The sequence below is a fragment of the Triticum dicoccoides genome, chromosome 5B, assembly GCF_002162155.2.
Source record: "Triticum dicoccoides isolate Atlit2015 ecotype Zavitan chromosome 5B, WEW_v2.0, whole genome shotgun sequence".
NCBI classification, from domain to species: Eukaryota; Viridiplantae; Streptophyta; class Magnoliopsida; order Poales; family Poaceae; genus Triticum; species Triticum dicoccoides.
This window is the reverse complement of record NC_041389.1, coordinates 359,571,747-359,587,152: the sequence shown is the minus strand read 5'-3', so window position 1 is coordinate 359,587,152 and position 15,406 is coordinate 359,571,747. Positions and strand designations below refer to the sequence as shown.

General features: G+C 45.6%; 1 protein-coding gene across 6 annotated transcripts; it reads left to right on the top strand.

Annotated features, from left to right (window-relative positions):
- Window positions 1-5,313: 5,313 nt before the first annotated feature.
- LOC119305516 lies at window positions 5,314-7,140 on the top strand. Of its 6 annotated transcripts, none has more exons than XM_037582015.1 (5): window positions 5,314-5,482; window positions 5,600-6,092; window positions 6,191-6,395; window positions 6,535-6,616; window positions 6,775-7,140. In XM_037582015.1, exons 1-4 carry the CDS (start codon window positions 5,479-5,481, stop codon window positions 6,580-6,582), a joined length of 750 nt encoding a protein of 249 aa, XP_037437912.1. In that variant the 5' UTR covers window positions 5,314-5,478; the 3' UTR covers window positions 6,583-6,616; window positions 6,775-7,140. The 6 variants fall into 6 exon arrangements, with proteins under 6 accessions (XP_037437912.1, XP_037437911.1, XP_037437913.1 ...); XM_037582014.1 differs by having other exon boundaries at window positions 6,768-7,140; XM_037582016.1 differs by having other exon boundaries at window positions 5,319-5,482; window positions 5,608-6,092; window positions 6,529-6,616; window positions 6,770-7,140.
- Window positions 7,141-15,406: the final 8,266 nt, after the last annotated feature.

Here is a 15,406-nt window from a genome sequence, read left to right as displayed (position 1 = left end):
AGATATTACCTCACGACGAGACTCTGAACCTGGGTAAAACTCGCGTCCCGTGTGTACCCTTATCTGATCCTCTATGCACGCTCCTCCCCATGAGGAACCCTATACAGGGATTTGATGGGTTTTCGCTTCGTCAAGCGGGGCGCCTCAAATCGGCCTCAGACGGCCGGGTGGGCAGACTGGTCACTGACCGGTAAAAAAAAGTGACCCACCCGGGCACCTCAAACCGGCCTCAAATGCCCTGATCGTCAGGCGCCCCTCATATCTGGCCCAATGTAGGGCGGATATGGGGTAGCCTAGGCGTGTCCGCCACATGTGTCTGGCCCAACACCGACCCCAGAAATATCGCCTCATACAAACCCAAGACCGCGGTCAGCTCAGTCGAATCCACTCTCTCCATCCCCTCCTATTCCCAATCCACCCCCTCCTTTTTTAAATCCGATACATGGCGGATGGCCGTAGTAGCTCCAGCTCCAGCGACGAAGATAGCGACATTGATGCGGTCGCTCTCCTAATGCTTTGTGTCGTTCACGGCTAGATCAGGGCGGGGACACTGCTCATTCGGACGCGCCACCCCCTTAGCCTGCTGTCGCGGTGCGAGTGATGTTGTCGGACTCTCTCGTCCGGCATGTAGCACTAGTGGCAGCGCCGCCTGCTTCGCTCTAGTATAGGTAAGCCGCCCCATCCCTTAGCCACTACCCGAGGGTGTCCATGACCACCGTTGGGTGCTCGTGCCCTCGTCAGCACTGGGACGGTCGAGGACGCCCGAGTCAGAGGCACGGGCCCCACGTCACAAGCGACAACATGCAAGGGAGAGGATGAAGGCGGGCGAGGCGTTGGCGAGGCGCCGGGAAAGCACGAGCACGCCGGTCGATCCTAACCATGCGCTTCTCGCGTCGGTCTTCCCCCGCTCCCTGACAATGGCGGAGTTGGATGCACGGCGGCACCAGCAAAAGAATGTCAAAGCGCTCGGGCTTGTCATCGAGCTTTCAGAGCGCGGGCAACAATGCAGACGACAATGAGGAAGCACGCCGAGGAGCAGGAGCGGTTGCTTCAGAGGCTACCCGAGGTGCAAATGGACCTGTCGGATGATGAGTTGGCCATCAACGGTGGATCCAGCTCCTCCTCCAACGACAACCCTCTGGCGGCCGACGCCTACACCGACGGCCAAAGCAGCACCTCCAACCACGGGAAGGGGCCGGCGACGAAATGGTGATTTGCTCCACCCTTCCCTGTTTAATTTAATTTTTTTCATGCTTTCAAGTACCGTCAAGCCGATGAAAACTATTTATTTTGGTTGTTCGATGATCCTATCTATGAATTATGCCAGATTTATGTACGTTTCTTGCTCAGGCGTTGATATATGTAGGTTAAATTTCATGGGGTGGTACAACCGCGCCGACAAGGTGCTGGGGTGGCTAAGTCTAGAGAGGTAATTGCTCCGAGACTGCCAGTTGTACTGGGGTACGCATGCCACCGAAAACAACTGGGCCACCACTGCCAGGTATCGCACATAGTACAGAACGGGAACCACCCCGAAGCGGTACTTGGGCGGTACTTGTCGGGTACAACCGCCTCGTAGAGCAATCCTGATGGTGGCCAAGTCGCAAGCAGTACAACTGCCTAGGACCTGGCGGTACAACCACTCCACACCCAGCTAGAGCACTACAACCAGAGGGAATCACCCCTCTGGCATTAGTTGCACCAGAAGTACCATTCGCACCGGTACAAGCAGTCCTGCGAGCGGTACAACTGTCGCAGTACTTCATCTTTGGATAAGAGACTCTCTCCTTGAAGAATAAGGAAACAAGTGGGTGCAATATGAGTGAGTTCGTGCATTGATTCACCCAGTACCTTTCGATGTGGATTCCCTCTTAACAGTACGAATTTCCTACGATGAAAGAAATAAAAGCATCGGAAACTCCGTCTTCAATCTTTTCCGTCCGGAGGGAATGCCTAACCGTCTTGTGCCAAACGAAGTTTACCTGAGTAACTAGGGCACATGATTAGATCGCAAAATGTATTGTTATCATCACCAAAACAGTCGAGGCGGGAAAATGCCCTAACAAAACCCTATAGGGATCTGACGGGTTTCCACTCAGTCAAGCGGGGCGCCTCAAACCGGCCTCAGACGCCCGGGTGGGCAGACTGGTCATTGACCGGTAAAAAATAACTGATCCACCCGGGCGCCTCAAATACCCGGGTCGTCCGGCGCCCCTCACATCTAGCCCAAATGTAGGGCGAATATGGGATAGCCGGGGCGCGTCCACCTTGTCAGCCCGACCCACCACCGATGCCACAAATATTGCCTCATACAAATCCTAGACCTTAGTAAGTTCAGTCCACTCCACTCTCTCCGTCCCCTCCTATTCGCAATTTGTCCCCTCCTCTTTTCAATCCGATCCATGGCGGATGGCCGTAGTAGCTCCAGCTCGGCTGTGAAGATAGCGACGTTGATGCGGTTGCTCTCCGCAATGCATTGTGTCGCTCACGGCTAGATCAGGGCGGCGACACAGCTTGCTTGGACACGCCCCCCCCCCCCTATCCCGTTGTCGCAGTGCGGGCGGCGTTGTCAGGCCCTCTCGTCAGGCGTGTAGCACTGGTGGCAGCCCTGCCTGCTCCACTCCAGTCCAGGTAAGCCGCCCCATCCCTTAGACACCACCCGAGGGTGTCCACAACCACTGTTGTGTACTCGTGCCTTCGCTAGCACAGGGATGGTCGAGGACACCCGAGTCAGAGGTGCAAGCCGCACATCGCGAGCGGCAATGTGCGAGAGAGAGGATGGAGGCGGGAGAGGCACTGGCGAGGCGCCGGGAAAGCGCGAGCATGCCGACCGATCCCGACCACGCGCTTCTCGCGTCGGTCCTCCGCCGCTCCCTAACAATGGCGCAGTTGGATGCACGGCGGCACCAGCAAAAGAACGCCAAAGCACTCTGGCTTGTCATCGATCTTTCGGAGCGCAGGCAACGACGCAGACCACGATGAGGAAGCACGCCGAGGAGCAGGAGCGCTTGCTTCGGAGGCTACTCAAGGTGCAAATGGACCTGTAGGATGACGAGTTGGACGTCAGCGGTGGATCCAGCTCTTCCTCCAACGACGACCCTCCGGCGGCCGACGCCTACACCGACGGCCAAAGCAGCACCTCCGACCACAAGGGGAAGGGGCCGGCGACGAATTGTTGATTTGCTCCATCATTCCCGTTTAATTTAGGTTTTTCATGCTTTCAAGTACTGTCCGGCCGATGAGAACTCTTTTTTTTTGTCTGATGATCCTATCTATGAATATGCCCGATTTATGTAGGTTTCTTGCTCAGTCGTTGACATACGAAGGTTAAATTTCATGCGTTGCATGTGTTCTATGGTTATGAGGTACCGAATTTGAAATATGCGGATGCGGATGCGGACACACCAAAATGAGGAGTGCCCGGTCAGTGCCTTCGGACGTGTCTGCGAACGTTTGAAGGGTCGGATTTGGTGACCGCGGCCGTAGATGCTCTTAGTGTGGAGAGGGAGTATGCTAGATTATACTCTGCACACACACAAAAAGATAAAAATCTTACACAAAAACCACACTATACAAGCACATTTTGGTTCATGTATTTGTCTTTTTTATATGTGCGGCCTATGAATACATATATTGATGAATATCCAAACACATAAATTCATCCATATATAAAAACTAATGTATTCAATATTTTTACCTGGATCCCGGAGCCAGCCACCAAAGGGCATTTTCGGTGTTCAGCACGCGAACTACGGTTCACGGGTTAAATGACGGAAAAATGGAAAGCAGACCATAGCCTTTCTATTGTTCAGTGAGAAACAGTCGCAGAGAAGGGAAAAGAAGTAAAAGAGGTCTGGGTGAGTGTTAAAGTTAACGCCACATGTATGAATGCCATCCCCCACCAGCTCCATCTTCCTCCAATATACATCACTCTTGCCTTGGGGATTTACTCTCTCCCAACACACCGGACGGAGAGAGGCAGTTCATCTTCTTCATAGCTTAGAATATCCTCTTCTCTCCTGTTCTTTGGATTTGAAATATGAGGAGTGCGGACACACTAAAATGAGGAGTGCCCTGTCAATGCCTTTGGACATGTCCGCGGACGTTTGAAAAGCCGGATTCGGTGACCGCGGCCGTAGATGCTCTTAGAGCATCTCTAGCAAACACAGTATAAGTGGTCAAACCCTTATAATTTTTGTGTTTTACAGTTTTGGTCGAGAAAAGTGTCCAGAACCTGAAGCATAAAAGCGGTCCAACCCGTAACATTTTTAAGGGCCACCGAAAATGCACACCCGAAACCCTTATGTTTGGAGGTTGGAAGGCCGAACTGAGGAGGGCCCCGTATATCGGTCAAACCTCGTCGGAGCAAACACGCCGCCGTGGAGTTTGCCGGAATCCGCCCTAAACTCGTTGAAATTCATCACCGCAAACCAAAAAACGCCGCGAGAAGCCACAATCCATCGCCGCCGGTTCGAATTGGATGAGCTCGACCTCGTTGTGGCCTCCCATGACCTCAGCCTGGCAGCCGGAATCCTCCCGGCGCGGCAAGCAAAGGGGCACGGCTCGGCCGGTGCGGCTGTCAATAGAGCAAGGCGCAGACGGCAGAGGCGATGGAGCGCGGCCGGCGAGGCTGGGCGCGGCCGGCATGGTGATGGGGCACAGCCGGCAGGGACGGGGCAGGGCCAACGGGCAACGGGGCAGGGCCAACGGGGTTGGGCGCGGCCGGCGTGGCCAGCTGGGGGAAGGGGCGGCGGAGGCCGGACTGGAGGAAGAAGCTCTTTATCCCAGTTTTACAGTTTGTCTTACGTTATGTGTTCTGCCGTAGCTAAAATGAACCCTTAAAATGCATTTATTTTTTTTGACCCGTATCCTAGTTTTACAGTTTGCGATTTTAAGGGGTTTGCTAGAGATGCTCTAAGTGTGGAGAGGGAGTATGCTAGACTATAGTCTGCACACACACAAAAAGATAAAAATCTTACACAAAAACCACACTATACAAGCAAATATTGGTTCATGTATTTGTCTTTTTTATATGTGTGGCGTATGAATACATATATTGATGAATATCCGCAAACTCATAAATATATCCATATATAAAAACTAATGCATTCGATATTTTTACCTGGATCCCGGAGCCCAGCCACCAAAGGGCACTTTCGGTGTGCAGCACGCGAACTACGGCTCACGGGTTAAATGACGGGAAATGGAAAGCAGACCTTAGCCTTTCTATTGTTCAGTGAGAAACAGTTGCAGAGAAGGGAAAAGAAGTAAAAGAGGTCTGTGTGAGTGTTAAAGTTGACGCCACATGTATGAATGCATCCCCCACACAATATACATCACTTTTCCTGCAATATACATCACTCTTGCCTTGGGGATTTACTCTCTCCCAACACAGCGGACGAAGAGAGGCAGTTCATCTTCTTCATAGCTTAGAATATCCTCTTCTCACCTGTTCTTGCTCCTCCGGACAGAACCATCATGAGTGAGTTCTTTCATGTACAAATATTTTTGTTGTGCTTCACACACACAGGCATATATATACTCTGCTGTTCTTATGGGTTAACTTGAGTTTGTTGTTGCCGTTTCCCATTTCCTTTAGGTGAGCAGAGCGATGATGAGGAGTACGGTTCACAGGGGAGTGAGGAATCCGAGGACAGCGCAGATCAGGTGCCAATGGAAACACAGCTAGTTCAACGTACATTCGACAGCCAACACCGTTCGGTTGTGCGAATACTCGTCAGAGGTGATGGAAACAAGAACTCAATGTGCAGTGGTTGTGTTGCCCACAACAATGGAGCAGCATGTTCAGTGCTTACCACCTATCACATTTTCAAGCGATTCAGTCAGGACAATATGCAGGTGTCGGTTCTCTTCCATGGTATGGATAAGGAGGTTCCTGCTAAAGTGTTAATTGCAGAACCCGATAAGGATCTTGCTGTTCTTCTTGTCCCTGAGGCTGTGCCCCTCTTTCCTCCTGTCGAGTTCTCCGATGAGGTCGATTTATCTGGGAGATATGTTGTTATGATGGGATTCTATGGCCTTGACTGTCACTCTGTGGTCGTCGAACCAGGCGCATCAATTGGCCGTATAATGTAAAATCCCTTCTAGAAATGTTTAGTTCCTACTTCCTAGATCCTGTATTGTTGTCATATGCGGATAGATCTAATTTGTTGATCTGTTTTGTTCACAAGAGTGAACCTTTTATTTACAAAGGTGTACCCTCCTTCGAGTGCTTCTACGCCAATCACACGATAGAGGTTGGCACGTCAGGAGGACCGGTCTTCCTGGATGAGAAGGTTGTGGGGGTTAATATGGAAGCTGACATTGGGAAGGTCTCTGCTATCTCCATGAACACAGTAAAATGGGTGCTAAAGAGCCGGATTGCTGGTGACAATGTACGTTCGTATATATTCACGTCCCTGCTATATATATACTGTGAAACATAAGCAACAATTCAGCACATGTATTGTTTTTTCAGCACATGTATTGTTGATAAGAAGAGAAACTTCTTTTGCTTGCTTTTGAAAGGTTCAGGACCTAACAATCCCGGCAATGCTTCAACAAATTGCAAGCCAATCCTAGGATTGGCAAGCGCGTATCCGTCATTTATGATGAGGTAAGTAGCTCATTAACATTTTCCATCACAGTAAGCTTTTTTCGCAACGGTGAAATGCTATGGTCTTTGAGCTATCTGATTCTTACATAATAGTGTCTGTTCAAAATTTGGCCATGTGGACCATGTCTAACATTGGTCTTTTCCTTCTCAGAGTCCAGAACAAAATTGGTGAACCAACGACTTGATTTAGGGAACACTCAGATGTTGTCAAGACTCACGAGTCCACAAGGATTAACCGGAGAGTCCTCCTGCTTTCGAGCTATGTTAATTTCAGTGGCATTCTTCTGGGTCGATTAGTTTATTCGCAGAGTACCTAGCTTGAGATTTCTATCTTGTTTAATCTAGGTGTCATGTCGCAGGGTCTGCTTAGTTTCCTTAGTAATCGAATGCTTGCAGTTATAATTTGTAACTTGAGACTTTATAAGCGACTTCTGTATGCTGCACTAGTTAAGTTTGTTGGACTCGGATTGTCTCACTATTTAATTAGCCATGGATTCCTCCAATTCTGTTGGGTCCTTAACATATACCCCTAGTGATAAAAGGACAAACGTTTCTTACCTCTGTAATTTAGTACGTTTTTCTTCCTACGTTGATTTTCCATGTGTCACTTCTTCGTCCATCCTTCCGTCACTCATTTTTTCCCCATACGTATAAAGCTTTGTTTACGAAACTGTTGTTCTAATCCCGAGCTCACATGAGCTCGGATGAACAGTAAAACCAAAAGAAACTGAAAAAATTCAAAAAATTACGAATTTTTTTATGTGAAACTTTAACAAATATTTTGATAGCTTGCAAAATTTCATTACCATATGACATTGGAATAAAATGTGAAGAAAAAACAAAATCGATGCTCCAAAATGCGTTTGAAAATAACGTTTTGGAGCATCAATTTCTTCTTTCTTGCCATCCACAATTGTCATATTGTGATGAAATTTTGCAAGCTATCAAAAAACTTGTCAAAGTTTCTTAAAAAAATCGGATTTTCTTTTCTTTTTACTGTTCACCCGAGCTCATGTGAGCTCGGGATCAAAACTGTTGCATCCGTTTGTTTACGCCTACCCTATCTAGGCCAGCCGTTACATTGGGCATCGGTTCTTCATTTCGTCCTGACTTCCAGTGCGGCCCAGACCATCCATGCAGACTGTGGAGCAAAAAACATAGGCGTTCCAGTCAAGGATCAAACTCGTGATGTGCGCCCAGACCCAAAAACTTTAATCCACTGAGCTACCTGAGTGTAGTATGTATAAGGCAGGATTTGTTCGTCTATGAAATAGTTTCATCTTGCTCTCTTGCATCCTATTCTACAAATTTTTATATGCTATGATTTTAAATTAATAAGTGGCATCAAGAATCAAACCAGAGGGTGAGGAAGCTCTCCGGTTAGCTCACAAAATATGAGCAAGAAAGAAAGTAACTAAAAGAAGGAATTAGAGATCCATATCTTTACCTATTAATAAAGGGAGGTGCGCTTGTCAAGAGCGACCAAGGAAATTGGCACCCTTCGAAAGTTGACTTCCTATCCACATGGTCTCATGCCCAATCCGAGTTCAAATATCCCATGAGATCAAAGCATGCCTCTTTGGGGTACCATAAGCCAAAGTTTAGGGTACATGTGAAATATCGAAATATTTACTTGACTACCACATAGTGGCTTTCCTTAGGTGCAGCTTGAAACTGTGCACACATTCCCATACTCCACATGATATCCGGTCTAGATGCACAAAAGTAAAGCAAGGATCCAATCATGGAACAGTATACCTTTTGATCCACGGTTTTACCATTGGGATCAATGTCGGGTTGGTACTTGGTTGGCATTGGTGTCTTAGCCGGCTTGACATCATCCATCTTGAATCTCTTGAGCATGTCTTGGGTATATTTGGCTTGGTTGATGAAGGTTCATTCTCTTCTTTGCTTGACTTCGAACCTAAGAAAGAACTTCAACTCTCCCATCATAGACATCTCAAACTCCTTGGTCATTAGTATGGAAAACTCATCATTGAAAGCTGTGTTAGGAGAACCAAAAATAGTATCATCAACATATAGTTGGCATGAATAAATCCCCTTTAACCCTCTTAGTAAAAAGAGTGTGATCAATTTTCCCAATTTCAGACCCACAGGCTTGCAACAACTTGGTAAGGTGCTCATACCACGCATGTGGGGCTTGTTTAAGGACATAGAGTTCCTTACCGAGCTTGTATGCATGATTGGGGACTTGGGATCCTCAAACCCCGAGGTTTGTTTGACATACACCAGTTCATTAAGAGGACCATAAAGAAATGCACTCTTCATATCCATTTGTTGCATCTTGAAATTATGATGAGATGCATATGCAAGCAACATCCGAATAGATTCAAGGCGAGCAAGGGTAGCAAAGGTTTAACCATAGTCGATACCCTCGACTTGGGAATAGCCTTGAGTACCAATCTTGCCTTCTTTCGAATGAAAACACCATTCACATCTTGCTTGTTCTTGAAGATCCATTTAGTTTAGATGACATTATGGTTCTCCTTTGTCCTTGGCACCAATAGCCACACCTTGTTGCGCTCGAAGTTGTTGATTTCATTATGCATGGCTTCTAGCCAATCTGAGTCCTCGAGCGCCTCATGTACCTTTGGGGGTTCAATACAAGAAACAAACGCATGATGCCACAAAAGTTTGTTAATTGTTTATGAGTGGCTACCCCTTTCCTAGGCTTCCAAGGACATTTTCCATGACATGTTCTTTACGTTTTAGTGTGGAAGAAATCTTGGCCGCACGACGCTCCAATAGCTCTTCAATAGGCATTTGAGGAGCACCATCTTGAACATCTTGAGTCGTCCTGAGCTTGATCTTAATCTTGCTCAGAGTCATGAACTTGATCTTGGGCATCACTTGGTGCATCACCATTATCATGAGGTTGATCTTGCCCTTGATCTTGTTCGCTTGGTTGAGGGCCTTCACTTTGTTCTTCGGAAGCGTGTGGTTCAAGTGTCGATGATGGTTCCACTTGTATGGAACATTGTCCTTCTTCTTCGGCCACAAGGGGTTCCTCAATGGGTAGGATATGATGAACAACCATTCTTCTTATGGCGTGGGGAGGAATTTCATCACCTACATCACAAAGACCACTTTGCTTCACTTGGGCGCCATTTTTTTCATCAAATTGCACGTTACACATCTCCTTAATGAGTCCATTAGACTTGTTGAGAACACATTAAACATGAGTGTTTGTAGCATAACCAACAAATATGCCCTCTTGAGCTCTAGTTTCAAACTTAGATAAATGAGAACCATTCTTGAGAATGAAACACTTACAGCCGAACACCCAGAAGTACTTGAGGTTGGGCTAGTTACCGGTAAGTATCTCATAAGGAGTGTTCAAGCCTTTGCAGAGGTAGAGCCATTTGGATGCATGACATGTAGTGTTGATGGCTTCGGCCCAAAAGTTGTACTGAGATTTGAAATTCGTCATCATGGTCCTTGTCGCGTCCATCAACGTTCGGTTCTTCTTCTCTGCTACACCATTTTGTTGAGGGTATAAGGAGCAGAGTATTGGTTCTTGATCCCCTCGTCACTATGAAACTCATCCAACGTGTAGTTCTTCAACTCAGTGCCGTTGTCACTTCTAATCATCAACATCTTTGCATCATGTTGATGTTGAGATTCATTTGCAAAGTCGATGACGGTTTGTTGGGTCTCGCTCTTCCTCTTGAAGAAATATACCCATGTGTATCTTGAATAATCATCTACAATCACCATGCAATACTTTCTTCCCCAAGACTATGAAATGACGGAGTACCAAAGAGATCCATCTGAAAAAGATCCAAGGGCCTCTTTGAGTAAATAATAGTCATGGGTCAATGCGCCGTCTCATGTAGCTTTCCTTTGATACAAGCACTGCAAGCACAATCTTTGGCAAAACTAACATTTGTTAGTCCACGAACATGGTCCCCTTGAGGAGACTTTGCAAAAATCTCATACTGACTTGGGCTAAATGGCAATGCCAAAGCCACCCCACGTCAACTTTAGCCATTAGGCAAGTCGCGGTCCTATTGGGTCGCTCCGAAAAGTTAACTACATAGAGACCATTCTCGACATGCCCAACAAAGGCTACTCTTAAGAGTATTGCTCCACAAAAGGGCCACGGTATCAAGATGAAAAATGTGGCAAAGCCCATAAGTGCAAGTTGATGCACGAAAAGTTAATTATATGCAAGGGTCTCAACAAGCATGACCTTCTCAATGGATAAATCTTGAGAAATGACAACCTTCCCAAGACCCAATACCTTACACATTGAAGCATCATCAAATTGGACATGAGTGGGCATAGATGAACTTGCATGCATGTCCGCCACCAAATCCTTGCTTCCGGTCATATGATCTATCGCTACACTATCAAGCAACCATGACACCCCTCCGGAAGCAAACTCCTAGATAAGATCGATGCTTAGATTTAGGTACCGATTTTTGAATGGGTCCTTTGAAGTTAGTAATAAGAGTCTTGGGAACCCAAATAGACCATTCAATGTACTCATAAGGAGAAGCAACAAATTTGCCATAAACATGCCCATCACTAGCACGACATAAAACATAAGAACTGAAATCGTCGGCTTCGTTGAGAGGAGTGGTTTTTCCCTTCTTGGCTTCACCACCAACCACCTTGTTCTTCTTCTCCTTAGGAGCACCCTCTCCCTCTTTTACAAATCACTCTTTGAGAGGGAGAGGTTGCTTGGTCCTACTTTTCTTCTTCTTCTTTGACTTGGGAGAAAATCCAAGTACCTCCTTTGCTACAACTTCCTTTTGATTGCTCAAAAGTTCGTTGAGGTTCTTCTTGCCTTTTATGCAAGTCACTGATGACCCACAAGTATAGGCAATCAATCATAGTCCTTTCGATAAGTAAGAGTGCTGAACCCAATGAGGAGCAGAAGGAAATGACAAGTGGTTTTCAACAAGGTATATTCTGCAAGCACTGAAATTGTCGGTAACACACTAGTACGGTGAGGTGCTATACAAATGGTTTTTAACCCCTTTCCGCGACGACATTTGGAACCGTCACCTAGTGAGTGACTGTGATAGGGGGTCCTTCCCACACGACCCAGAAACCACCGGGGATATGCCCTCCTGGAACACGCTCGGCAAAATGAGGTCGTGTTCGACCGGCGAGCGATCAAATACGGTTATACGTACAGTAGTGCTAAAAAAATACAACTATACAGGCGAACTCATTTCCGGTCGTAAGTACATCCCACACAGTCAGTCCCCGCTGAACGTTTCCGTTTGTATATACATCCCATGCAGTCGCTCCAAGGAAAACGTTTCTGTTCACAGGTACATTACACACAATTTTCCCAGTTAAATCGTTTCTGATGGCGTTTCCATTGCACATGGTATTAACAATTTTATCGTTTGCATTATTGAATGCATCACACACGGTGCGTAGAAGAAACTGTATGGCAAAGGTTGTCCATCAAACACAGTTTTTATGTGGTAAACATTTGCGCGAGGTGGCCTAACACAAATAGTTTTCAAGAGGATGTCGTGTATGATTGTTCATTAATCCAACACGGTTTATTTCTAGAAACTATGTGCGTTGCCTGAGGTCATCGCCCACGATGTTTTCTCAATAACCGTTTGCAATAGAAAAACCCAATTAGCAGGCTAATTATCCTATTATTAATAATCCATTTATTAATCTAATTGACATTTCATATTAACCACACAATATATTTCATTTTCATATTAAGGAAGCAGGATTTCATAATTGTAATACATCAGAGTACAATATCGTATAGCTTCAGCACTCAGCTACCCCATTACACAACTGAACCAGCACCAAGTTTCACATGCAACATCTATAACCTTTTGAAATTAGCATCATAGATGATACATAGATAGATGTATCTCATCTGGAAAATTGCTGAAGCGGAAGGCGAATATCGAGCCTTCATTGATGTTGAAGGTCTTTGCAACTTTAGGCCAGTGCCTATGGATGATCGTCCATCCTTTGTCATCTTCAGGAACACTTTAATATTGAACCGTGGGTGTGGTATGAATACCTTCCTCGCCTCCTAACCATACAGGTGGTTTGAGAGGTAATCATCAGTGAACTGCTTTGGAAAGGCCTGAAAACAAGGATGTGCATAAATATCTTCTATATATTGGAAATGGGGTAAAGGAATAAAAAAATCAAGGTATAATAATTAGTACCATCCTGTAGTGAACTGATGACTTCTTCATTGTGCAGACAAAGATCTTGTTGTTTTTTGTCGCTAATTTCTTTATCCTAACAATCTTTCTGAGTTTCTTGACTTGACTGATATTCATGGACAACTCATTTCCCCATATGCGAAAAGGATCAAACAGTGGGTCAAAACCTCTGATAGCAGGACCTACATGTGCAAGACCATATTGTTCAAAACCTAAATATTAGAATGGTTCCTGAAATTGCACAATAATGTGCTATTAGACAAAGGATCATGCATGTGGAAACCTCGATTATAAACCTCAGTGCTTCCCATTGTTTCCCTGCAACACATAGAAGGTAGTTAGTGATACGTCTCCGTCGTATCTACTTTTCCAAACACTTTTGCCCTTGTTTTAAACTCTAACTTGTATGATTTGAATGGAACTAACCCGGACTGACGCTGTTTTCAGCAGAACTGCCATGGTGTTGTTTTTTGTGCAGAAAATAAAAATTCTCGGAATGTCCTCAAACTCCACGAAACACCTTAGCAAAAATAAAGAAAAATCCTCGCAAAATATGAAGACCAGGGGGCCCACACCCTACTCACGAGGGTGGGGGGAGCCCCCCCTGGGCGCGCCCCCCTACCTCGTGGGCCCCCTGGTGGCCTCCGACGCCAACTCCAACTCCATATATTGGCTTTCGGGGAGAAAAAATCAGAGAGAAGAAATCATCACGTTTTACGATACAGAGCCGCCGCCAAGCCCTAATCTCTCTCGGGAGGGCTGATCTGGAGTCCGTTCGGGGCTCTGGAGAGGGGGATTCGTCGCCGTCGTAATCATCAACCATCCTCCATCACCAATTTCATGATGCTCACCCCCGTGCGTGAGTAATTGCATCGTAGGCTTGCTGGACGGTGATGGGTTGGATGAGATTTATCATGTAATCGAGTTAGTTTTGTTAGGGTTTGATCCCTAGTATCCATTATGTTCTGAGATTGATGTTGCTATGACTTTGCTATGCTTAATGCTTGTCACTAGGGCCCGAGTGCCGTGATTTCAGATCTGAACCTATTATGCTTTCATGAATAAATGTGTGTTCTAGATCCTATCTTGCAAGTCTATAGTCACCTACTATGTGTTATGATCCGGCAACCCCGAAGTGACAATAATCGGGACCACTCCCGGTGATGACCATAGTTTGAGGAGTTCATGTAGTCACTATGTGTTAATGCTTTGTTCCGGTTCTCTATTAAAAGGAGGCCTTAATATCCCTTAGTTTCCAATAGGACTCCACTGCCACGGGAGGGTAGGACAAAAGATGTCATGCAAGTTCTTTTCCATATACGGAATACATGCCTACATTACATTGATGAACTGGAGCTAGTTCTGTGTCACCCTATGTTATGACTGCTACATGATGAACCACATCCGGCATAATTATCCATCGCTAATCCGGTGCCTACGAGTTTTCCATATACTGGTTTACACTTATTTACTTTTCCGTTGCTACTGTTACAATCACTACAAAATACCAAAAACATTACTTTTGTTGTCTTTACTTTTGTTACCGTTACCACCACTATCATATTAATTTGCTACTAAACACTTTGCTGCAGATACTAAGTTTCCAGGTGTGGTTGAATTGACAACTCAGCTGCTAATACTTGAGAATATTCTTTGGCTCCCCTTGTGTCGAATCAACAAATTTGGGTTGAATACTCTACCCTCGAAAACTGTTGTGGTCCCCTATACTTGTGGGTTATCAAGACTATTTTCTGGCGCCGTTGCCGGGGAGCATAGCTCTATTCTTTGAGTCACTTGGGATTTATATCTGCTGGACACTATGAAGAACTTGAATGATGATCGAACTACTATTTTGCCCTCAACTATGAGGGGAGGTAAGGGACTGCCATCTAGCCTTGCACTAGATTCTCCTTCTGTTATGAGTAAGTTTGTGACACCTAAACCTACTACTGCTATTCATTCTGATATGTCGCATGTTATTGATGATGCCACTTCTGCTATGCATGATACTTATAATGAAACTACTTCTATGCTTGATACTACTGTGCCACTTGGTGAATTTCTTGATGAGCAAATTGCTAGGTCTAGAGAAAGAGAAATTATTGAACCTGAACACGATAATATTAGTGATGATGAACCTATGCCTGCTATTCCTAAGGGTTATCTTTTTGATGCTGAATCCTCTGCAGCTATTTTTGCTTGCCAGGATAGATATGAACTTAAGAGGTTGCTAGTTAAATGGAGTAAAGAATCTTTTAGAGGTAGAATGAAACCCGACCCTGCTTTTGCTACTTCACCTATCTGTGTTCCTGATCAGGATTATTATGATTTTCCTGTTGATCCAGATATAATTACTTTGGTTGAATCTGATCCTTTTTATGGTTATGAATCTGAAACTGTTGTGTCACATCTTACTAAGTTAAATGATATAGCTGCCATGTTTACTAATAATGAGAGATCGCGCTACCTTTATTTACTCAAGATATTTCCGTTCTCATTGAAGGGTGATGCTAAGATATGGTATAATTCTCTTGATCCTGGTTGTGTGCAAAGTCCCCAGGATATGATTTATTACTTCTCTGCTAAATATTTCCCCGCTCATAAG